At 51.3% G+C, this 25,113-nt stretch overlaps 1 protein-coding gene across 3 annotated transcripts in view; it reads left to right on the top strand.

The window, feature by feature from the left end:
• The window catches only part of SH3PXD2A (SH3 and PX domains 2A), a 259,162-nt gene that overhangs the window by 64,693 nt on the left and 169,356 nt on the right, over window positions 1–25,113 (top strand). For all 3 annotated transcript variants that reach the window (XM_004050045.5, XM_055352883.2, XM_019034749.4), the window contains exon 3: window positions 23,839–23,914. In XM_004050045.5, the coding sequence (XP_004050093.2) occupies window positions 23,839–23,914 (76 nt within the window). The remainder of the gene's footprint in view (window positions 1–23,838; window positions 23,915–25,113) is intronic.

Below are 25,113 nucleotides of genomic sequence, written 5' to 3'. Positions count from 1 at the left end.
TGTCCCTTTCAGGAAGAGAAATCAGCTGTGTGCAAATAGCACAATATGGGAGGTACATGTTTGTCAACTGATGTTAACGATGTCCGCTGGGAAATCAGTGGTGGAATTATAAGTTTTCCAACCAGGAAGCCCTTAGAGATATCTAGCAGGATGACAAGTATCTGGCACTCATGTTGCTATCTCCCACTCATGCCTACAGCAGACATCACTAATTGATCATGGCATTCTCCTGTCCTGTACCCATGGCAGGCATTGTTAATTGATTACGAGCCCAGACATGGTCTCAGAGTCTTTCTAAAAAACAAAACTGAGTATCTTTAGGAAGTCACTACCTATCAGTTGGCAATGGCACCTTGAGATGAAACTAACTGGCCGCCCTCTGATCTTGCCCATTTCCCTTATTTGACAGACAAGGAAATGAGGTCCCAAGCGGGGAGTGATTTGTCCAAGATCACAGCAAGTGACAGCAGGACTAGAACTCTGGTACTCTCGCTTCTAGCTCACTCCAATCTGAGTTCCTAGTCTTCCACTCAGAAGTCCTCTTTCTGGGCTGGGCGCGGTGGCTCACGCCTGTAATCCCAGCACTTTGGGAGGCCAAGGCGGGCGGATCACGAGGTCAGGAGATCGAGACCATCCTGGCTAACACGTGAAACCCCGTCTCTACTAAAAATACAAAAAAATTAGCCAGGGGTGATGGCGGGCACCTGTATTCCAAGCTACTCGGGAGGCTGAGGCAGGAGAATGGCGTGAACCCGGGAGGCGGAGCTTGCAGTGAGCCGAGATCGCACCACTGCACTCCAGCCTGGGCGACACAGCGAGACTCCATCTCAAAAAAAAAAAAAAAAAAAAAGAAAGTCCTCTTTCTGTTTTTGGCTGATGAGGGCAGGAAGCTTCTGTTGCCTCACTGAGAGTGTGCCTGGAGGGAGGGGTGGGGAACCATTCACTCTCCCTAGAGAGAAGCTGCCTTTGCAAAGAGCTGAAGACTTCTCTCTAGATCCCAGAAAGGTCGCTGGTGGCTCCCTCCCAGGCTCAGCTGCTTCCTGGAGCTCAGCCCACATCTCCTGCACACCGTCACCTGCCTCTCTCATTGTTGAATAATAAACCCCAGCTTTGCCAGGGGCAGTGTCAGAGTCGGCTCACACCACCTGCATTACTGTTCAGAGCTGCACACCTTGTTTTCCTGGCGTACAGTGTCATGTCAGGGTGTGTTTGGGTGTCACGTCAGGGAGGCGTTGGAATGCAGTTGCTGCCTCTGCCACCTCCTTCCTCCTCTGCTCCTAGGCCCAAAGGTCCGACTTAGAAAATTCAGCTCTGCCCCTGCTGGGCCCTCATCTTACCCCTCTTTGGATAACCAACAGGAAAGTTGTCTGGAAAGTGTGTTGGGTGACAGTGCCCCCCTCCAAACTGGAGAATGAAGGGAAGGGGGATCTTTGGTGGTGGCCAGGTGAGTGTTGTGTGTGCGTGTGTGTGTGTGTGTGTGCGTGTGTGTGTACGTACACACACCCTGTGAAGCTTCAGGTGTGACCAGGTCACTCTCTTCCTGCTGGAGGGAATTTCAAGTGCCTCCTGGCACCTCTGGAGGAGCACTAGCTATGTGCCTGACTCCATGCATGGTGCTGGGGACCCTAAGGGGAAAATCCAGAGTCATCCTGGGTGGAAGAGCCCTCAGCTGGCAGAGCATGAGGGTGGAATGCACAGAACGGGTGTTGCCGCACTAAGTGGGCAGCCCAGGATGTAGACCACCTGCATCATGCCTGCATGCTGTGGGCATTCCCTTTGGCTTGTGGGGGCAGCTTCGATCTGGGGCCTGAAGGTCTCGACATCCTGGTCCTTCTACCCACCACCCGCCCCCCCAATCCTCCCCCACTGACGATGGCAGCAGCTGGTTTTGTTTTTGACTCTTTTGGAATGAGGCATGTAGGGCAGTCTGGTAAGCTATGGGAGCCTGAGCTGTGGGCTTTTCTGAGGGAAGATAGAGTTATTCGTCCCTCTGGGAGGCAATCTGCCACCAGTGTGGTGACCACGAGATGTGAGCTGCATTGATTCCCTCATCAGCAGCCCCCGCCCCAGGCTGGACCTCAGCTTCCTGATGATTTCAGGTGCTGCCATCCCTGTGTCTCAGGGACACTAGTTTATTTTATTTTATTTTTTGAGGCAGAGTCTTGCTCTGACACCCAGGCTGGAGTGCAGTGGTGTGATCTCAGCTCACTGCAAGCTCCGCCTCCCGGGTTCAAGCGATTCTCCTGCCTCAGCCTCTCGAGTAGCTGGGATTAGAGTAGCTGGGATTATAGGTGCCTGCCACCATGCCCAGCTAATTTTTGTATCTTTAGTAGAGACGGGGTTTCTCCATGTTGGCCAGGCTGGTCTCGAGCTCCTGACCTCAAGTGATCTGCCCGTCTCGGCCTCCCGAAGTGCTGGGATTACAGGCGTGAGCCACCGCACCCGGCCTCAGGGACACTAGTTTAGATTGGAACATTGTGGGAGTAGTTGGGATATTGGAGCTTTTTCCTTTATACCCTCAATTTAGCTGAAGCCAAGGAAAAAAGATTTTAGATCTCCCAGAGACCTCCACAGATGGATGACATCAGGCTCTCCAAAGGACTTGTGGGAGTCCTGGTGCCAAATTCCCAACTTTCCAAGTAGGGCAGCATCTCCCAGAGATGGAAGGTTCAGGCTGTGTTATCAGCCAGACTTATTTGGGTTTGCGCCTTGGCCTGCCCCTTTACCAGCTGTGTGAACCTGAGTTACCCTCCAGGAGTCTCCACCTTCCCATCTGCAAAATGGCTGTACTCGCAGAGCCTGTCCCATAGAGCTGTTGTGGGATGTGAAGATGAGCCTCAGGAAAGCCTTGCCATCATGCCTGGAGCAGCGGTGAAGCATTATTATTATGAGATTGTTGGTGCTGCCTCTGGCATCCCTGGAGAGGGGAAGGGGCTCCGATCCTCCCTGTGAACACAATGCATGCCCAGCCTGGATTAGGGGAACATTTTTCCCAGCCACAGAAGGGTCTTGGGTACCTCCAAGCTGCAGTAAATCAATGCTTTGGGGCTGGTGAGGAGACAGACCCCAAAGCCACCAGGGTTTGGCTCTATCTGCTAATTATGGAGCCTTGATCTGGTGCTCAGTAAACGAAGTGGCCGGTTCATCCACCCTGGCAGTCTTGTGCTCAGTGCTGGCTGGGCGGCTCGGGAAGAGCCCAGGAATGTGGTCCATTTAGGTATACCTTGTTCAAAAAGATTTTGTTTGTTTGTTTGTTTTTTGCCAAACAGGAAGCATGAGGCTGGTGTTTGGGCTGGAGCTAAGATGCTGGCAGAGGGTCTTTGGGTGGGTGATAAGCTGGGGCCATTCTTCCTGCTGAGACAGTCCCAGCTGCACCTCCCGAGGGCAGCCCTGGTGGAGGCCAGCCTGCCTTGCTCCCCAGGGAGACAGGCTCGTTTTTTTTTCTGGGTTTCCCAGGGCTTCACTGCTCATCTTGGAACCTTTGAGGAGGAATCCCCAGTGGGAGGGTGGAGGGAAACCCCTCTGTGTGTGCCTGCCCCCACTCCATCCAGCAGTGCAACAGGGTGGGGACCAAGACAGAAGAGACTGGGCCAGGCAGTCTGGCAAAGTGCCAATGTTTTAAGAAAACTGTGTAGGAGGACTCCAAAATGGGAGACTCTATCCATTGCTTTATATATATATTTGGTGCATATTGAGAAAAGTCTGCTGCTGCCTGAGTCTGGCAGTTGGGACAGTTTGGAATACCTGGGTTTCTTGGCTGCGTAGTCAAGAACCAGGGTGCGGGCTGGAGCCATGGGCCTGTGCCCTGGATGGGTGACAGAATCACCTGTGATCTGGGTTCACCTGCGAGCCAGATTAAACATGCATCCAGATTCCTGTTCCCCAGCAGCCTCCTGAATCTGACTGTCTAGGGTTGGCTCCCTGTGTCTGGAGTTCAGACAGGCTTGATAAGTGAATCGGATGCAAAGCTGGACAGAACTGTGGAGTGTTGGGATAAGGAGACCCTAGGGCCTGAGGAGCTCCCTGTCACAGCTGCTGGTGATGCCTGCAGGTGACCTCAGTCCCAGCGGCCAAGGGCTTCTCTCACCTCTGCACTTTCTCCTCAGCTCAGGAGGGGCAAGAAGGAAGGGAAGAGCTTAGGGACAAACCTTACTTGCTCCTCTTGAGGCAGGGGAGGTTGGGGAGCAGGGGTCACCCCTCAGGCTGGGGGGACTCTCCGTAGGAACCAGTGTTGGCACGTGCTTTGTATCAGGCCCTGTCCCATGTCCTTTCCATGATCACCCCTGAACTGCTTACAGCCCACCCTGGGATGTAGGCACCACGACTCTCCCCCATTTTTCAAAATTTATTTTTATTTTATATTTATTTTTTTAAGAGGTCTCACTGTGTCACAAGGCTGGAGTGCAGTGGTACAATCATAGCTCATTGCAGCCTCACCCCTGGGTTCAAGCAATCCTCTCAGCTCAGCTTCCTGAGTAGCTGGGAGTACAAGTGTGCACCACTGTGCTGGACTAATTTTTTAATTTTTTGTAGAGATGGGGGGTCTCGCTATGTTGCCTGGACTGGTCTCAAACTCTTGGCCTTAAGTGATCCTCCTCCATTAGCCTCCTTAGTAGCTGGGATTAAAGGTGCAAGCCACAGCCCCCCAACATTCCCCCTTTTTTTAAAAAAAAGAGATGAGGGTACTCAGGTCACATAGGATGTCAAGGTCTCACCACAGGTAGGTGGAGGAGCCAGGATTCAGACTGGGCAGTCTGGTGCCGGAATCCATGCGCTAAGCCGTTCCTCTCTGCTGCCACTTTGATGTGCTGCAGAGCCAGCCTGGGAGACCCCACACCTCGAAGAGGAGTCCTTTCCCTTCCTTGCCAAGAAGGCTTCAGCTACAGAGCAGAAGGGGCAGGTGGGGGCTGGGCATAGAGAGAAATGGTCAGTTTCTGTATGTTCGTTTCCTTGCTCTGCTCAGGAGTCTTGGATTCTCCCTGTGGTGTTCTCTCTCTGTCTCTCTTTCCTCAGTTTCTCTATTTCTCTCTCTGTGTCTGTCTGAGGTCTCTGAGCCCATCTCTGGCTGTGGCTCTGTTTGTTCCTGTGACCTTTCCCTGAGCCTCCGTCTACGCTCTTATGTCAGCCTCCCTGGAGGCTTTTTCTCTCGCCCTGATTCTGTCTTTGCCAGTCTCGTCTGCATGTCTCATCCCAGGATGCGGCTGCATCCCAGGCAGAAGTCTGGGAGAAGGGCAGGTGGAAGCCTGCTCTGGTCTGCATGGGAGTCTCCGGCTGGGATTAGTGAAGGCAGAAGCCCTTGCAGGGGAGGAAAGCTGCTTCCCCTCCTCAGGAGACTGTGGGGATGGGGAGGCAGCCTTCCCGAGAGTGGCTCACGTACAGACGCGCCTTTTGGAATCAGGCGGCAGTCTTGGCACCTGATGGGGAGGCTGTCCTGCCTCCTGTGGGCAGCCGTGATGGCCAGCCATTGCTCTGTCCCCCTCCCAGAAGAGCGGTGACTGCTTCCTCCCTTCCCTGGGCCATGCTGTGCCAGGGGGCCCTATGAGTACAAGGGGCTGGTAGTGGCCTCAGCACTCACTCAGGCTACCCCCAGAGAGTGGGGTTCAGAGTCCCTGTGGGTGGGGTTAGGGGCACGGAGGGCAGGAGTCTTGGGCCAGCTCTTCCCCTTATCTGACTGGACAGAGGGTCCCCGGGTCTCATCTGTCTGTTCCATTGCCTAATCCCTGCCCACCCCCATGCTAGCTGTTCCTCTAAGGCCACACCTGCCCCATTGCTGTTGCTGCTAGAAATAGCTGAACAGTGGGCAGGTGCCCAGGAAAGGGAGTGGCTCTTGTAGGGACAGGCTGGCCCCCAAGCTGTCAGTGATCCAGGTCAGGTAGGTGTCAGGAACAGGCTTGGGGCAGGGCTTTGCTGGCCCTTGAATATCTTCTATCAGTGAACAGCCGTTTTCTCTGGTCCAAGCCTTTGCCATCAACTGGAAGGAAGGGTTGGGGGTGAGCACCTGATCACATTTGTTGAGCACCTGCTAAGGGCAAGTGTTGGTGTTCAGAGTGGAGCTGAGGGGCTGGAGACAGATGCAACCCGAGCTGACCTGCAGACTGGTTACCCGTCTAAGCAGACACGCCTAGTAGGCTGCCACTCCCAGGTGTCTCTGCGTGTAAGCCACATGTGTGCCTCCACCTCAGTGTGTTCCAAACCCAGCTGCCATCTGGACCCCTCCCCACATCCTCCCCACTCCCTTCTTCTCCTTTTCCTCCTTCTCCCCTTCCTTCCTCATTCTTACTTCTCCTCCTCCTCCCCTTTCTTTTCCTCTTCTTCCTCCTCCACCCCAGCAGACCCATCCTCCTGCCTCCTCACTGCACCCCCCGAGTTTTTACTGGGACTGTCCTGCCCTCCAGCCAGCCGCTGCCAGTGCTTCTCTGTGCTGCAGTTTCTCTCCAGTGTTTATTTGTAATTATGAATGTTTTCAATCCTATAGAAAATGATATCACAGGCATGAGAGGACCGACTGCCCAGATTTAACACATGTGAATATTTTGCCACATTTGCTTCAGATATGTCTTTTTTAAATAAATAAAATGGTGCAGATAGAAGAGGTGTCTGGTCAATGCTACATTCCCTTCCTCCTGCCTTGGGTCTGCGTGTAGGAGTGGAACTGCAGGTGGAGAAGGGCTGGGGTTCAGGTAGGCTGGGAAGGCGCTCCAGGCACGGGCATCCACGTGGGCAAGGCGTGGGACAGGACCGCCTTGGGCATGCACAGAGGCTAGGGCGACCCCTGCTTCTGTGACCTCTTGGGGTCAGGAGTCCAGGGAGGGCGGGACCTGGAAAAGGGCAGGCCTGCACACAGGTGCCCCAGCAACCCCCAAGCAGCCAGCATCTTCTCTCCCTGCACTTCCTCCACCTCCTGCACCTCATTCCAGGTGGGCAGCTCCCCTGTTTGAAAGGAGCCCATCACCTGGGTCAGCAGCTGGGCTGCCACCTGGAGAAGTAGCCTGCAGCTGGGCACCAGGGTGGGCTTGGAAGACAGCAAGCTTTGCGGGGGGACTTTTCCTGTTGCATTTCCCAGGTCCCTGGCAGGAGGCAGTTTTTCCCCCAAGGAGAGCCTCATTAGAAGGGCTGGCAGCAGAGCCTGGGAAGCACAGGCTGCCCCGGGCGGCTCGCCTCACTGCGGGGGCTGCTTTACAAGGCTTCCCTGGCAACACTGCCCGAGGTTTATTTTTAGCTCTAGGGATTCCTCTCTTTTTCCATCTGGGCTCCACCTTGTTCTCCCCTTTTCCCACTGTGAAGGAACACTGGGAAGTCGTTGGCTTAAGGAGATTCCAAAAAGAAGTTACAGGAGACGTCTATGGGCAAAATAAATGCCTGACCTTAGTGACCAGGGAGGAAGCCATCCAAGCAGCAGATGCCAGCTTTGACACCTTCAGACCTGTACGGGGCACACCTGTGCCTGGGTCAGCTGCCATGTGCATCTAAGATGCCAAAAGGGATTCAAACCCAGTTGGGACCACCCCATACCTGGCCGGTCATGTCCCACATCCAGCCCAATAGCAAGTCAGCTCGTCCTCAGCTCATCTTCTCAGACTTCCCCCCAGAGACAGCCCGGATCTGCCCTCTTCCTCTGCATCGACTCTGCCCCCACCGTGGTCCAGCCCCGCATCAACCTGTCACCTGGGCAACTGAGACAGCCTCCTCAGGGGTCTCCACATTCTCACGGTCGCCTCCTCCATAGTCCAGTCTTCCCACGAATCAGAGCCCTCCTAAAACATAAACCCTATCCTAGCAGACCATGGCCTTGAACCTTTCTGAAGAATCTCTTTCTTTTTGGAATGAACTCCAAACTCCTTGCCTGCTCCCAGGCCCTGGGTGATGGCCCTGCCTCCCTTCCAGACCCATCTCTGTCACCCTCCTGTCACTTGTTCTCAGCACCCCAGCTCGCTCGCTTCACCTGCTCCTTGGGCACCAAGCGCAGTAATGCCACCAGGCCTTTGTCCTTGCTGTTCCCTCTGCCTGCAGTCCCTTCCCTCAGGTCCCCAAGGAGCTAACACCTGGGCACTCAGCCTCAGCTCACATGGCACCTCTCATAGAATCAGAGAGCTCCCCCCAGCCATGCATTCATTTCATGTACTCTTGGTCACTTTGTCACATTCTACTGTCTTCAAAACACTTATTACAACCTGTTATTATCTTTTTTTTTTTTTTTTTTTGGAGGGATGGAGTCTCCCAGTGTTGCCCAGGCTGAACTCCTGGGCTCAAGCCATCCTCCCACCTCAGCCTCCCAAAGTCTGGGATTACAGGGATAAGCCACCATGCCCAGCCCATTGTCTTCTTAACTATTGTTTACTATGTCATTCCCCACCTCCCTTCCCTTCTCCCCAGACTGTGAGCTTTCAGAGAGCAGAATCTTGCCTGCTCCATAGCTTCTGTTTTCCCGATGCCTAGAACAGTACCTGCCATATAGTGTGTGCTTGGGAAATCATTGTTGAATGAATAAATGAATGCATAGTGAGCTGCTGCTGGTTATGAAGGAATGGGAGAGAGAGGCCTGCTGTCCTCCTCCTCCACTTTAAAGGCAAGTTTTATTTAGCTCCCATTCCTCCTCTTGTGTGCCCATCTTTGCCTATGGGCTAGATTTACTATTGGGATCCGCTTGTTAAGGATTAGATGAAATCTTTATGGCAGAGAACAATGAGGGCTTCTCAAATTTTCATGTGCACATGAACTACTTAGCAATCTTGCTAAAAGATTCTGATTCAGCAGGTCCGCCTGGGGTTTGAGATTGTGCTTTTCCATCAAGCTCTGAGATGATATCAGTGCCACAGTCTGCCTTGAGTAGCACCGGCATGGAACATTAGGAGGATATGTTTGAAGTCCCTCTTCTCCATTCCTCTCTTATTCTTCTTTTGGTCCCAGTGTGATCTTTTCCCTTGTTAGGTCATAGCCCTTCGTGACCAGGTGGGGATCTGATCTGGTGAACTTGGGCTTTGTGAGGAGCCCTGTTGCAGCACTTCCCAGAGGCTGCCCAAGAATGGCGTGGGCTGCTTCAGAGAAGCCGTGGGTTCCCATCGTTGGTTCCTCTGAGCTTGAGGGTCATGTGTTGGGCGTGCTGATGTCCCTGTGGCAAGGAGGAGGCTCCTCCCTGCAATTCAGGTTTGTGTCTCTGTGTGCTTTCTACAAGCTTGTGAAACCAGGATCTTGAGGTGTGGCTCATTCACCTAGAGTGACTTTCAGAGGCCATCTGGCAAGTCCTCCACCCTTCTCAGTCCTTCCGGGGGAGAGCATGGCATTCTAACCACTGTGCATGTGGGTTTGATAGATATGGCTGTGGGAGAGGAGTGATGGTTTAGTTCCAGCAATAGTTGAGTCATGTAGGAATGTAATGCCTGACTTGATTGGATCTAAGGATAGAACCGCAGGAGGAATCTACCTTTTCTATTGCCTTCCCTCTTTTAGTTTGTTTCAATAGACCTTGATTGAGCTCCTCTGTATGAGTCAGGGCAGGCTAACTGCTGTATAACAAACTCAGTGACTCAACATAATATTTATTTTCTGCACAGGTCCCAGACCTAAACAAGTCACTAGAGGGCTCTGCTCCAGGCAGTCATTCAGAAACTCAGACTCCCCCAGCTGGTGACCCCATCCTGCGTGGAGTTTTACATCTAGCCAGCAGGCAAAGGAAGAGAGAATATGAAGGATTGCAGGGAGATTCTGTGGGTTATGCCAAAGAGAGGGGTACATTACCCTGCTCATGTGCCACTGGTCAGGATTTAGTTCCATGATTGTACCTCCCAGCAAGGGAGGCTGGGAAATGTATTCTAGTTATAGGTCCAGGTATGTGTTGGATACCATGATGGACAGTGGAAATATCGAGGCACAGACATGACTTTCAAGAAGCTCACAGGCTTTTGGAAGGAAACAGTTTCATAAGCAAATCATTAAATCCAGTATGGTAAGCATAGTTCTAGAAGTGTGACCGATCTGCAGGAGTGATGGGGAGGAGGGAGCTGTGGAACAGCAGGTTACACCTGTGGAGACCTCAGGCAGGCCAGGCAGTGTGCAGGGACGGACAAGCAAGGGTGGCAGGGCGTGTGACTAGAGAGGTCAGTTGAGCAGAGGTCATGAATAGGCTTGTGTCCCACAGGCAGCAGAGAGCCAACAAAGGGTGTGAAGCCGAAGATGAAATCTGCAGACTGGGGAGCAAGTTGCAGCAACATTAGAGACTGGTTCGAACTTAGCACTCTCCTTGCCTGGACCTGCAGAGAGGTTTCACATGTATCTTGGTTTCTCATGCCAGGAAGTTTCTAACAGAGGAGGAAGGGGTGGCAGTGGGGAGGTGACTCTCCAAGTCACCTGGTGCAGGCAGTGCTTCTGGCTGGAGTTTGCTGGGCCTGCCTGACCTTTGAGGGTTCCACTCAGCAACACAGGGCCTGGATGGTGACTTCCAGTGTCTTCAAGGATGCTTTCATTGCCCTCTCCTGAGTTCTAGGATGGCCCAGCCACTCTTATTTCCTGGGAAGGCCAAAGAGGCTGGTGCTGGTTCACAGCCCCAGGGCTCCATATTAACCAGGCAAGGCTGCAGGGAGGAGCTGAACTCTGCCCGCTTGACCCCAGCCTTCTGCAGTAGCCTACTCTTTCGCTTTTCCTTTTGACAAGACTTTGGAGGAAGAAGGTTCTGAGACCTATGGGCACCTTGACCCATTTGGAATAGAGAAAAAAGTGGGGAATGGAGATGCTTGGGGAAGGGAAGGAGAAAGGCAAGGATGTTAGACTGTCATTTAGAAGTGTTCTGCTTGGCTTCCCTTTCCAGGAAGCCCATCAGGGTTGCACACTGGGGGCCTGCTCTGGAATCTCCTTGCCTTGAGCAGCAGCCTGGGCCCAGGCCCACTGAGGGTCTGTTTTGGCTTCGTCTTTGCCAAAAAGTGCTCTCTTTGTCCCAGATTTCGGTCTGAATTTGATCCCGTAGTGGCCAGGGCACTTGGGGTACCACAGTTCTAGGCCATTTGGAGGACGAGAAGAATCAAGAACAATTGGGGCTAGGGGTGTGGTTCAGCCGGGAAAAGTTTAATGCCGTTTGTCTTCCTTCCCCTTCCCCCTTCTTCAGGGCCTCCTCCTATTTTGGATAGTCCTTGCAGTTTGTGTGAGAGAGAAAAGTGTCAGGCAGCTTTGGGGAGAATTTCAAAAACCTGTGAGTGGTCTCTGGCAAGGCTAGGGGATGGCTAGAGACCCCCAGGAGGAAACCGAGTGACCACAGCCAGGAACCTGCCAGAAAACACCTCAAATCTGGGCAGACTTCCTTCTCTGCGGAGTGTCACCACCGGTGCCCTGGGCTGGTGCCAGGATTCCTCTGGCTGGCTGTCCCACACACAGATGTTTCTTTCACCACTCTCCGTCCTCTGTACTGGCCAGATGTGTCTTCCTAGAATTCCACTTTCACAGTGTTCCTCCTCTGCTCAGCAGCCTCAGGGGCTCCCTATTGCCTGGAGGAGGAAGTCCGAGTTCTTCCTCTGTTTCAGATGACCCCTGCAGCCCTGCCCCTCACACTGCCCCATGTATACCCTCCCTGCTCCAGCACCAGGCTCCCCCAGCTCCCACACTTCCTAGGGACCAAAGGGAGGGAAGTTCACAAGCAGCCGGGGCTGGCACACTGGCGTATCAGGAGGATGCTGGGGTGTAGCTCCCATCCATAGTAAGAAGCCGGCCCCACACGGCACCTCATGCCAGGCGGGTGGATTGCTTGAGGTCAGGATTTCGAGACCAGCCTGGCCAACATGAGGAAACCCCATCTCTACTAAAATACCAAAATTAGCTGGGCGTGGTGGCAGGTGCCTGTAATCCCAGCCACTTGGGAGGCTGAGGCAGGAGAATCGCTTGAACCCGAGGGCAGAGATTGCAGTGAGCCGGGATCGTGTCAGTACACTCCAGCCTGGGTGACAGAGCAAGACTCCATCTCAAAAACAAAAACATAAACATAGTAAGAAGCCATGCCTCAGGTTCTGTGACTCCTGGGGAGACGCTATTCCTTCTGCCAGGAGCCAGGCTCAGAGCTGGCCACTTGCAGAATCTCTTATCTGACTCCTTTTGTCACTAGCTCCCCAGGTGCTCTGCTGCCCTGGCCTCATGCTCTTCCCTCTTGGCCAAGGGGAGCTGAAGTCACCTGAGCTATCTGTGTTGGGACAAAGCTCAACAGCCTTAGGATGAGAAAGGGTGTGAAATTATAGGTGAAAAACCCAAAAGGCCTTACAGCTGTTGGAAGTTAGGGTTAGATGGGCTTGGCAGGCGGCCCTGAGCAGCTCCCTGAAAGCAGAAAGGGCTGGAGGAGGGCATCAGAGATCAGGGAAACACGACCGGAGTCTCTTTACCTTCAAACTGGTGACCCCATTCATCTAGCACTCACGGTAAGGCCAGCACACCTGCTCACCTGTATTCTCATTTCATCCGCACAGTGCCATGGGGCGCTGTTTCTACTCCCACTTTACAGATGAGAAAATGGGGTCACAAAGAGATTAAGTGACTTGGCCAAGGTCATGTAGCTAGGAAAGAATAAGCTGGAGTTCTGACTTCAGCCCTCAAGCATTCCACTACTGACTAGAACACTAATAATGGTAAAACAGTGCCAAGGGAGGTGCCTCCTTCTGGGGGTTTCCTCTGTGCCTGGCCTGTGTTAAAGCGCTCTACCTATTCATTCCCCTCCGGCTTTTTTTTTTTTTTGGAGACGGATTCTCGCTCTATCGCCCAGGCTGGAGTGCAGTGGCGCGATCTCGATTCACTGCAAACTCCGCCTCCCGGGTTCACGCCATTCTCCTGCCTCAGCCTCCCGAGTAGCTGGGACTACAGGCATCCACCACCGTGCCCAGCTAATTTTTTTTTAATTTTTAGTAGAGACAGGGTTTCACCATGTTAGCCAGGATGGTCTCGATCTCCTGACCTCGTGATCCTCCTGCCTCGGCTTCCCAAAGTGCTGGGATTACAGGCGTGAGTCACTGCGCCCAGCCCATTTTCCCTTTTTAACTTCAGCCACCATGGAGGGGAAAAACAGGCATGGCTCCATTTTACAGATGAGTAGACTGAGGCTCAGAGAAGTTAAGTGGGAATGATGACTCCTGGCATTTGGCAGCACTTGCTTGCATCTTCTCCTTGGATCCTCACAACACGTGTGGAGACAGGCAGGTCCAGCATTTCACAGATGAGGCTGTGGTTACCCAGAGAGGCCAAGCCATTTGCCCCAGTTGCCCAGCAACTTCTTGCAGGCTAGAACTGGAATCCTCCTCTGTTGACTCCAACCTAGTGCTCTTTCTCTCCTGCACAAAGGCCATGGGTCAGCAGGTGGGGGGTCTGTGGAATGAGCCCACTGGGGTAGGTTTGGGGACAGGCATCGGTACTTGGGCACCTTTTGGGCATCAGAGAGAGGCTTTCTGTGGCTTGAGGATTTCCCCTGGGATTGCATCCTCCGGCACATCTTTGCTTAATTCACCCTGTGTACATCTCACTGCAGGTGTCGGGCTATCCGCCCAGGCCTAGCATGTTAAATGTCACGTCCTGGCCAGCCCCCATGCACGGAATGAGCTGCTGGGAAAGCCAGAGGCCTCCTCCCCAACCCTGGCCCACGCACGCCAGCTGGGCAGCTCCCCTGGGGCCTCTAGATGCCCAGAGCCAAGCTGGCCCAGGCCAAGACGCCTCCCAGACCCATCCACCCCTCTCAGTCTCCCTGCCGCCTCCCTGACCTCAGGGTTGTAGTTTCCTAAGCACTTTCCCTGGCATGAGGGACGCAGCCTGTTGTCATAACAAGAGTAATGGTGACAGGGGTGATAAGAATAGCTGGTGTGTATGGAGCACTTAGTGCCAGGCTCTGTGCCAAGCACTTTACCTACATTATCTCATTTAATCCTCTCACCCACCTGACCAGTCAGGTTTTGTCCCTGTTCCCATTTCACAGATGAGGAAACTGATTTGAATGCAGAGCTGCCTAGCTATGCACGATTTATTTTTCTTCACATTTTCTAAAATGTTGTGCAAGCACCACTGTGATTCAGGAAGAGACTCTTCATAGTATACGGACAGATATTTATCTTTTAATGGTTATGTTTTGTTTTAATGTGTTAATGGTATGGGTTGAAGTTTTTATGTGTTCCTCCCAAAATTCATATATTGAAGTCCTAGCCTCTGGTACCTCAGAATGTGATCTTATTTGGGAACAGGGTCATCAAGATGTAATTAGTTGAGATCATCCAGGAGTAGGGTGGCTCCTAATCTAACATGACTGGTGTCCCTGTGAAAGGGGGAAATTTAGACAGACACACACACAGGGAGAACAACATGTGGAGATGAAGGCAGAGATCAAGGTGCTCCTTTTTGCAAACCAAGGAATGCCATAGATGACTTACATCCCTGAAGCTAGGGGACAGGCATGGGACAGACCCTCTCTCACAGCCCTCAGAGGGAACCAACCTGCCCATACCTTGATATTGGACTTCTAGCCTCCAGGACTGTGAGACAATCAAACTCTGCTAAGACACCTAGTTTGTGGTACTTTGTTACAGTGGCCCTAGCAAACTAAATACAGTTAGAATACACACACACACACACACACACACACACACACACAGACACACACACGCATGCACACAATACACTTTTTTTTTTTTTTTTTTGAGACAGTGGTGTCTAGCTCTGTCACCCAGGCTGGAGTGCAGTGGCATGATCATGGCTCACTGCAGCTTCAACCTCCTGGGCTCAATTAATCCTCCCTCCCCAGTGTCCCAAGTAGCTGAGACCACAGGTGCACAGCACCACACCCAGCTAATTTTTAAATCTATATATTCCGTAGAGGTGGAGTCTCACCATGTTGCCCAGGCTGGTCTGAAACTCCTGGGCTTAAGCAATCCTCCTGCCTTGGCCTCCCAGAGTGCTGGAATTACAGGCATGAGCCACAGTGTCCGGCTATACACTTATGATTTGAAGACAGAGAAAGGGGCCATGAGCCAGATAATATAGGTGGCCTCTTGAAGCTAAAAAAGGCAAGGAAACAGATGCTCCCCTAGAGCCCAGGAATGGAAATGGCTCTGCTTTCCCCAACCCAGATGCTGTAGACAGCAGCTTAGTGAGTGTGTGTTATTATCGAGCAGGCATCTGAGACCTCCCACCTGCCAGTCCCCATCCCAGAGACTCCAGCCACATGTAGTGCTGTCCTTGAGCTGGGTTCTGAAAATGACTTCTCCATCTCGTCACACTGCTGGTGATGCTTTAGGGCACCCTAATTACCCCTGAGAGTGGCACATCAGGCATCTGCCCTCATTCAGCCCTGGTGCCAGCTGTGTGGTCATCCTCAAGTCACTGGAATAAATGATCAGGAGCCTCCACCCCGGATCCCAGCACTTTCTCTGACATACAGCAGCATTTCATGGAATCCGTGAGCAAGGCAAATCACTCCCATCCCACTGCTTCCTGTAGCAATCCTGACAGGCCCACTGCCGAGCATAAGTCCCTGCCATTCCTCCCCCTGGAAGGCCTTCCTCCCATTTCCCAGCTCTCTATTCAAGGCCTGGCTCTGATGTCTCTTCTGAGACATACTTTTGCTCACTCCAGCCACACTGATCTTGTCCTTTCCTAAACTCCCATCGCCTGGCTTTTCATACCACTCAGCAGGTTGACACCCACTTAATGCTGCTAGTTAAGTCCCTTGTACCCATGTGGGTGTCCCAGCTCCCACTCGGATCACAGACCATGACTGACACTCCTGAAACCTGCTGATGTGGTAAAGGCCTGGTTGGGAAGGGACTTGAAGTAGTGAAGGCTTGCATGTTTTCCAGAAAATGGTCAAAGAAGACTTCTTTGACTTGTTAAGGAACTTTAGAACCTGGAATGGGCTCCCTGTCAAAGTTGGGGTGTGTTCTAGCACCGTGCTTCCTCAGCGTGGCATGAGCCACGTCCCAGCTAAAAGCATCCCAACTCCTTGCCAGGGTGGACAGGTCCTCTCTCTCTCCTCTCTCTCTCTCCCTGGCTGTTCCTTCAGGCCTATCTGGGGGGCCACTAGTATGGAAATGGCAGAAGAGTCACTTAACTTGAATATAGATCATTAGAAATGATCCAGTCTGCATAACACTCCAGGCGTCCAGCTGGGACACCGGAAGGGCTGCACTTTAGCAGCAAGGACCTAAGTAAGACCCCAAAGTAAGGCCTACTGTAAACTCACCCTAATCAAACCCAAGAATAAGTCCTAACAATATCCACAGAGGAGACAGAATTTGGAGGTTGAGTCACATCAAGTTAGAGGTACTTGGAAAATACCTAGGACTTTCCATAGATCCCCCCTAAGAAAGCATAAAACTCTGCCTATGTAAGTTTAAGGTGATTAACCATTACTTGAATTGGCTACTAGAACAAAAATCAACACTTTTCAGAGAAAAACAACAGAATCCAGAGTCTCTACAGCATATTAGCCACAATGACAAGTATAAAATGAAACATTACTAAGTGGTCAAAGATATAAGAAAATATGACCCATAGGTGTAAAAAAGTACTAGAAACTAACACAGAGATGGCCCAGATGTTGAAAGACTTTCAAACAGTTAAATAACTAAAGGAAAATATGGATTTAATGATTAAGCAGATAGTAGAGAAATGGAAACTATAAAAAATAGAGTCAAATAGAAATTTTGAAACTTAAAAGTGCCATAATTGAAATGAAAATTTCACTGGATGAGCTTAACCACTAGTATGGAAATGGCAGAAAGATCACTTAACTTGAATATAGATGATTAGAAATGATCCAATCCGCATAACAGAGAAAACAGAATGAAGAAACACACGCAGAGTCCCAGAAACATGTAGTACAATATGCAGTCTTCTGACTTACATGTAACAATAGTCCCAGAAATAGAAGAAAATTATAATGGAGTAGAAACAAAACTTTTTTTAAAATGGCCACAAATTTTCTAAATATTGTGAAAATTATCAACTTACAGATTCAAGAAGCCCTGTGAACTCCCAAAGAGCATAAATATAAAGAAAATGGCTAGGCATGATGGTTCATGCCTGTAATCCCAGCACTTTGGGAGGCCAGGACAGGACCACTTGAGGCCAGGAGTTCAAGATCAGCCAGGGCAACAAAGTGAGACCCTGTCTCTACAAGAAAAAAAGACAATTAACTGGGTGGTGCACACCTGTAATCCCAGCTACTCAGGAGGCTGAAGTGGGAGGATCACTTGAGCCCAGAAAGTCAAGGCTGCAGTGAGCTGGGATTGTGCCACTGCACTCCAGCCTAGGAAACAAAAGCTTGACCCTGTCTCAAAGAAAGAAAAGAAGGCTGGGCACAGTAGCTCACGCCTGTAAGTAATCCCAGCACTTTGGGAGGCTGAGGCAGGCAGATCACTTGAGCTCAGGAATTCAAGACCAGCCTGACCAACATGGTGAAACCCCGTCTCTACTAAAAATACAAAATATTAGCCGGGCATGGTGGCACACACCTGTAATGCCAGCTACTCAAGAGGCTGAGGCAGAAGAATCGCTTGAACCTGGGAGGAGGGGGTTGCAGTGAGCTGAGATTGCACCACTGCACTGCAGCCTGGGCAACAGAGCGAGACTCCGTCTCAAAAAGAAAGAAAAGAGAAGAAAAACCACATTTATCATTATTGTCCCTCTCTTCTTCTGTGATGCTCGCTGATGTGTCCCCTGCATGTAACACAGGGGACTGCTTAGTCCTCAGCTAAGTAGAATGAACAAATGAATTCTGAGGTTTCCCGCAATCTTGCATGGTCCCCACAGAGACTGGGTGGCCTTGTCTCTTTTTTTCTCTTTTTTTCTTTTTTTTGAGACAGAGTTTCACTCTTGACGCACAGGCTGGAGTGCAATGGTGAGATCTCAGCTCACTGCAACCCCCGCCTGCCAGGCTCAAGCGATTCTCCTGCCTCAGCCTCCTGAGTAGCTGCGATTATAGGCGCCCGCCACCACGCCCGGCTAATTTTTGTATTTTCAGTAGAGATAGGGTTTCACCATGTGGTCAGGTTGGTCTCGAACCCCTGACCTCAGGTGATCCGCCCGCCTCGGCCTTCCAAAGTGCCGGGATTACAGGCGTGAGCCACCACGCCCGGCTGTCCTTGTCTCTTTTTAAGGGGAATTTCTGGGTCAGGAAAGCCACCAGCTTTTTGTAGTAATGCACCCTTTTTTCTTGAGCTAGATAGAAAGGGCACAAGGATGAAGGTTTGAGGATTGGGGCCTGAAAGCTTGAGTCTCTGGGAGCTCCACCCTCTGGGAGGGGCGAGGAGCCGGCCTCTTGGGTTACAGATGTGCCCCAGCTGGGCTTGCCCGTCCTCCCCTCTCCCCTGCGTGGATTGCTGCGGAGCCCTGCCCTGGGAGAGCTGCCGAATCAGCTTTCTCTGGCTGGAGCCAGCGCGTGGAGCCCAGCTGTCCCCTATCTCTCACACGATCCACCCTTTAGATAAACAGCCTGGCCGCCTCCACACACTGCGAGGTTCTGATGTGGTTGCGAGGGGCTCCATTAGCCAAATGCCTCTCACTCCAGCCAGGACCCTGGCGATAGGCCCTGCTTTTCCTCCAGCCTGAGTCAGGCCCGTGCTGGAGTGACAGGAGAATCTGCTTCCTGCCTGCAAAGGTGGTCCCGGAGAACGCTCTGCTGGGCGGGGCCTTCCTGCCTCACCGCCCCCGCGCCCAGCCTTCTTCCTCCCAGAGGGCGGGGCAGCAGGTTCAGGAGACAGCCCCGCTCAGCCCCGATTGTTTTATCTGTGGAAACTAGCCCTGCAAATTGGGTACTGACCAGGTTACAGAGCCCGCTTTGCAGCCTGCCTGGCCCTCTAGGAGGGGTGACATTTGAACTGTCTCTCACCGCCCGCCGCTCTGACGTATTGAGGGCCAAGATGCTGAACTGTGCAGCTTTGCTAGCTACAAGCGCCACACAGAATGAACTCTTACTTGATTTGCTCTGGAGTCTGAGCCCAGAGATTTGCTTTCGTTGAAAGCTGACCTGTGGGCAGAAAAGGTGTCCCTGGCAGCTGGTTAGCTGTGCTTCCGTTTTCCGTGGCCAGTGGTCCATGGGGGTGGGGGATGACTGACGGAGAGCAGCTCCGGGGCTCTGCTGGTTTATCCTGGTGGTGGGATTAGGTGACGTGTGGCTGGGCTCAGCACCTGAGGTCCTGCCCAGACCTGCTGAATCAGAACTTGCCAAGAGCTGCAGATGCATGTTGAAGGTTGTGAAGCCTGGCTCCTTGATGTGAAGGCTTGCAGGGTGTGTGTGTGTGTGTGTGTGTGTGTGTGTGTGTGTGTGTGTGTGTGTGTGTGTGTGTGTGTGTGTGTGTGTGTGTGTGTTTTGACGGAGTCTCGCTCTGTCGCCCAGGCTGGAGTGCAGTGGCACGATCTTGGCTCACAGCAGCTTCCGCCTCCGAGGTTCAAGCGATTCTCCTGCCTCAGCTGGGACTACAGATGTGCACCACCATGCCCACCTAATTTTTGTACTTTTTTTTTAGTAGAGATGGGGTTTCGCAGGCTGGTCTGTGAACTCCTAGCCTCAAGCAATCCTCCTGCCTTGTCCTCCCAAAGTGCTGGGATTATAGGCGTGAGCTACTGTGCCTGGCCATAAGGCTACAGTTTAACTTATTTGTAGCACCTAAGGCAGAGCCTGACATGGAGAAGGCATACAGAACGGTTCTTGGGGGAAAGGAATGAATGCATGAGTCCTGCCTGCCCCTGCCCACTCCCCACTGCATCACATTCCCTCTGCACTGTGAAAATCTCAGACTCTTAGGTCTGAAAGAGATGGAGGAGTCGGAGAACATATGCATGTCAGAGCTGGGGAAAAAAATGTCAAGTTTTTGTAGCCTAACTCCCTTAAGCCCCAGAGAGATATAGCACCTTGGGTGAGGTCTCACCACTTGTGGTGGAATAGCGGGTCACCTTGTTTCGGGAGACAGGTGGTTGAGATAAGGACAAAGCGTTCCATACCTGGGCGTGTGTTGCTGGGCCCACCTCTCTCCTCAGACATCTCTGTACCTCTTCATCAGAAACCTATGGAGTCATTTCTCAGAGGCCCCAATGACATGTTAGTTATCCATTTATGAATTCTCATTCTTCTTATGGAAAAGATTTAAGGTACTTATAAATATGCATAGAATACAACAAGATAAAAAGTAAAAAGAAATACGTTGTTATTAAGGAAGTGTGCGTAGACATGTGAACAAGGGGATTCACGACAGTGCTATATACAGTACTGAGAAGTCAGAAACAACCTAAATATCCAACAGTAGGGGAGTGGGTAAATACACTATGGCAGCAATATCCCACCACCAGAATAAGCCAGCAGAGCCCCGGAGCTGCTCCCCCTGTCAGTCATCCCCCACCCCCATGGACCACTGGCCACGGAAAACGGAAGCACAGCTAACCAGCTGCCAGGGACACCTTTTCTGCCCACAGGTCAGCTTTCAACGAAAGCAAATCTCTGGGCTCAGACTCCAGAGCAAACCAAGTAAGAGTTCATTCTGTGTGGCGCTTGTAGCTGGCAATATCCAGACATTGAAATTCTGTGTCCTGATTGAGAATGCTGACGTGTCCTGGGCGCAGTGGCTCACACCTGTAATGTCAGTGCTTTGGGAGGCCAAGGTAGGAGGATCGCTTGAAGCCAGGATCTTGAGACTAGCCTCACAGTGAGATCCCATCTCTACAAAAAAAGTTTTTAAACTAGCTGGGCATTGTGGCACACACCTGGTCCTAATTACACCGGAGGCTGAAGTGGGAGGATCACTTGAGTCCAGGAGTTTGAGGCTGCAGCAAGCTGTGATTGCACACTGTACTCCAGCCTGGGCAACAGAGTGAGACCTGGTCTCTTAAGAAAAAAGAACATTGATATGAAAGTATTCATTGACATGGAAAAATGTTCATTATATAGTGTAAAAGTATTGATGGGTTCATTTTATTTACATGGATGGAAGAATGCCTAGCAAAGATAGATATCCCAAGATATTAATGTCAGGGAGAGAGATTATGAGTGATTCTTAGTTTCTTTTTGACCACCCACTGCTATAACTTCTAGTTTTTTCCCTTAGCAAACATGAATTCCTTATGTCATAGTGTAATATAGAAATGAAATCTACAAAAACAGAATATGGGTGAGGAAAATGGGAAAAGGAGAAAATAGGAGTCCTAATCTGTATAGAATTTATTTGAAAATGTATTAATTTTTAAAATCCTTTGCTGAGCATTAAGGTGTAGGAAAGAAAAAAAAATCCTGTTTAGAGTGTTATGGCCCAGTTGCTGTTTTTACACATAGCAGGCAATTATTAATGTTTGAGAGTTTGACTCAAAACATTGAGAACTCACATGGCCAGGCGCCGTGGCTCACACCGGTAATCCCAGCACTTTGGGAGCCTGAGGCAGGCGGATCACTTGAGGCCAGGAGTTCGAGACCAGCTTGGCCAACATGGTGAAACCCCATCTCTACTAAAAATACAAATGTTAGCCAGGCGTGGTGGCACACACCTGTAATCTCAGCTATGAGAATCGCTTGATCCTGGGAGGCGGAGGTTGCAGTGAGCTGAGATCGTGCCACTGCACTCCAGCCTAGGTGACAGAGACAGACTCTGTCTCAAAAAAAAAAAAAAAAAAAAAAGAAGAAGAAAGAAAAAGAAAAATTCATGAGCCAGCTTTTGTTAAATATCCATCTGTATTCAGGGAAGTGAAAGTTAATCATGCTGCAGTCTTTGTCTTGTTTTGAATGTAATCACCGGTGACCTGCCCTTCATTATGTGGGATCTAAATAACCTGGGTATATTGGGTAATGATTATGCAAGAGACAATCCTAAAATTGTGTGTTAGAGCTGGATGGGTGGACAAACGGATGGATGGATGGAAATAAATGCGCGCGCGCGTGCGCGCGCACGCACACACACACACAGTCTAGCCTAGAACCATGCTATAGCTTGGATATTTGTTCCCCCCAAGTCTTATGTTGAAATTTGATACCTGGTGTCGGAGGTGGGCCTAATGGGAGGTGTTTGGGTCATGGGGGCTGATCCCTCATGAATAGCTGGTCCTGTTCTCATAGTAATGAGTGAGAGCCAGTTGTTAAAAAGAGCCTGGCGCCTCCCCCTTGCCCTCTGCTTCCTGTCTCGCCCTGTGATCTCTGCACATGCCCACTCCCCTTCCATGCCGTGAGTGGAAGCAGCCTGAGGCTTCACCACATGCCTAGTAGATTGTGAGCCAAGCTAAATAAGATTCTTTTCTTGATAAATTACCCAGCCTTGGGTCTTCCTTTATAGCAACATTAAACAGACTAAGACAAACCGCTTTTCACCACCTCCAGTGCTAACACCTTGGTCCAAGTCGCCTTCAGTAGGATCCTAACTGGTCTCCCTGCTTCCACCCTGTGGTCCACTCCCTACGCCGTAGCTAGAGCCGTCTTTTCTAAGTGTGAAGCAGATCATCTGTCTCTGCACAGAACCCTCCAGGACTTCCCCTTCCATCACGATAAGCCCTGAGTCTTCACCACAGCTTCACCAGGCCCTCTGCGCTCTGGCCCATCCTGCCACTCAGATCTCATTGCCTGTCCCTCTCATCCTGGCTCACTCCACTCCAGCCACATCGGCCTTGCCAGGCTCTTTTGGCATGTCCTGCTTCCCTGCCTGAAACGTTCTCCCTCTCCAGCGTAGCTTGCTTCCTCACCCCCCTGCAGGTCTCTGTAGAATTGCTAGCTCGGGGTCAGGCCTTCTTTGCCGCCCTATATAAAATGACAACTCCTGTACTGTTCCAGTACCATATCCTACTTGATTTTCCTCCGCAGCACTGATCTGATCTTCCCTGGCACATGACATTCTTATTTGTTTGCTGTTTGTCTCCCTCCACTGGAGTGTAAACTCCCTGAGCGCAAGAACTTTGTCTATTTTCTTTACTGCCCTTTCCTTAGTGCCCAGTGCTGTAAAGTGGATGCTCAATATATATTTGAAAGACTGATTGGACTTCAAAGATCATGTGACTGATCCTTCTCATTCTACCAAGGAGGGGCCTGAGGCCCAACCTTGAGAGGCTCCATTCCTTGCCTGAGGTCACACAGCTGGGGCAGCAGGACTAGATCATGACTCCCCTCCTGCCTATGCCTCAGAAAGGAAATCAGCCACACACAAAGGGGCCCTGGCCTCATCCATCCTGTCTCCTGTGTGTTTTTCCAGTTTACATAGAATTTCAGTCCAGAATAGAAAAAAAAAAAAAAAACAGTTGTTCCTCCAGAACCCTGGAAACTCTTCCAGTGGGTCCGTCCTTGGAAAAACAGCAGCGACCTCAGGGTGGGAAGGTAGGAAGTGGAGGAATGGTCTTCCGGCAGCGGGGGCAATGGGATGGATTTGGTTTTGCAATTAAAATAACAGCTGGTTCTGTTTCCACAGCATGGTTCTGGAAGGTGGGTGGTCTGTCTAAAGTATCAGGTGGGGCCTTCCCCCATCCTGGCCCAAGAGGGTTCGGGATGGCCAGTGGCTGAAGGATTCACCCCACAGACGAAGTAGGAAAGAAACTAGGCCCAAAGGAGCCTCTGGAAACCCTACAGGCAGCCTGGCCTGAAAGCCTCTGGTCCCTACCCCAGCCTTGCTCGGGATCATCTCCTGACACCTTCCCCTGCACTCCTACCCGCTCACTGAGCTTGATCAGATGCCCTCTTTGATGCAGAGAGAGCTTTGGCCTCCTCCCTCTCACGCCCCATGTGGTTTGTTAATCATCTGTGAAATGAGGGATCTCAGGCGTCACTCATCCGTGTGAGGACACTGGGGCCCTGGAGCAGTGGAGTGAGTGGGGAAGGGATGATGAGGAATGTTCTGGTCTTCTGAATCCTGTCCCTCTGTCTGTCTGGCTTCTCAGATGCAGCTTTTGGATAAGTTTCCCATTGAAGGTGGCCAGAAGGACCCCAAGCAAAGGATCATCCCCTTCCTCCCAGGTAAGCATTGGGTGGCTCCACCCAGGGATGGGGGATACCCGAGAAGGACCAGTCCTTCCCTTAGGCCCAGAAGAGTACTAAGCAGCAGATTCTGGGCGGGGCATGCCCAGGAATCTGCATATGAACAATTCCCCCAGGGGATTTGGAAGCTCCAGACTGTGAAGTCCACTGTCCTCCAAGTGGCTTCTCTCACCATTACAAGACCGTCTCTGCTGGCTCCTGGCCTGTGGCTTCTGAGGAGTTTCTCAGGCTCCTGGACTTTGGTTTCCTTTTCACAAAAAGCACAGAGAGACCGAGTTCTGTGAATGGATGAAGAGCTGCAGGCTGAGATGTTTGTACTGACTCCCATTCTAATCATGGATAACCTTAAATTGAGCACACTCCCTGATCTGATCTCCTCCAGTCCTCACGTCACCTTATATGGAAGAGGAGGCTTACACCATTCTGGAGTGTGTTTAAGGCAATCAATTACATTATGTAATTTAGAGGAAAACTTCTCAGGTGTATCATAACCTGTTATTTTGATGATGTCTTAAGTGTGTATAGAGATTTATAGCCGTGGAGTGCTTTTTTATTTGTTATCATATGCACATCTCTATACCGAGGTGTGTACTATAATCTCCTCCAATGGGTGAAGAAATTGGGGTTTAGACAGGTTAAAGAACTGCCTGTAAAAGTGGCGGAGCTGAGGAATAAACTCGGGCCTCCTGGTCCATGTCTGGCTCTGCCCTGCACCAGATAAGCGATGCTGTCTCTTGGCTCTCCAGAACCCCTACCGTTCCCCAGAAGAGCTCCCTTCACAGTGGGCTTCCCCCCGGGCTCAAACTGGCCCTGGACCTGCACAGATCAGGACCACAGTGATCAGTCAGACCTTGGCAAGAAGCAGGGCCTGCACCTTGCTAACCCCTGGCACACTGCCAGCCCACAGCCAGTGCCTACTTGCTGACTTGAAAACAAATGTAGGGGCACCTCCCTCAGAGAGCGGCTCCTCTCTGAAAGGCGTTTCTCCTGCATTCCTCCATCCTCAAAAGCAGCGAAAGATGTGAGTCCCTATGACCGCCCATCCTCAGAGTCCTATGCTATAGCTAGAGATAATTAGTTTAGCTACAAGGAAGAACTTCTAAATTCCACAGTTTGGGCAAGACTGGAACTAGTCAGTGAGGATGTAGGGACTCTCGGCCCCTGGCCTCCCCGCACAG

This window comes from Gorilla gorilla, chromosome 8 (genome assembly GCF_029281585.2).
Source record: "Gorilla gorilla gorilla isolate KB3781 chromosome 8, NHGRI_mGorGor1-v2.1_pri, whole genome shotgun sequence".
Classification (NCBI taxonomy): Eukaryota; Metazoa; Chordata; class Mammalia; order Primates; family Hominidae; genus Gorilla; species Gorilla gorilla.
The sequence above is the reverse complement of the archived record's forward strand: the minus strand, read 5'-3'. Positions and strand labels throughout refer to the sequence as shown.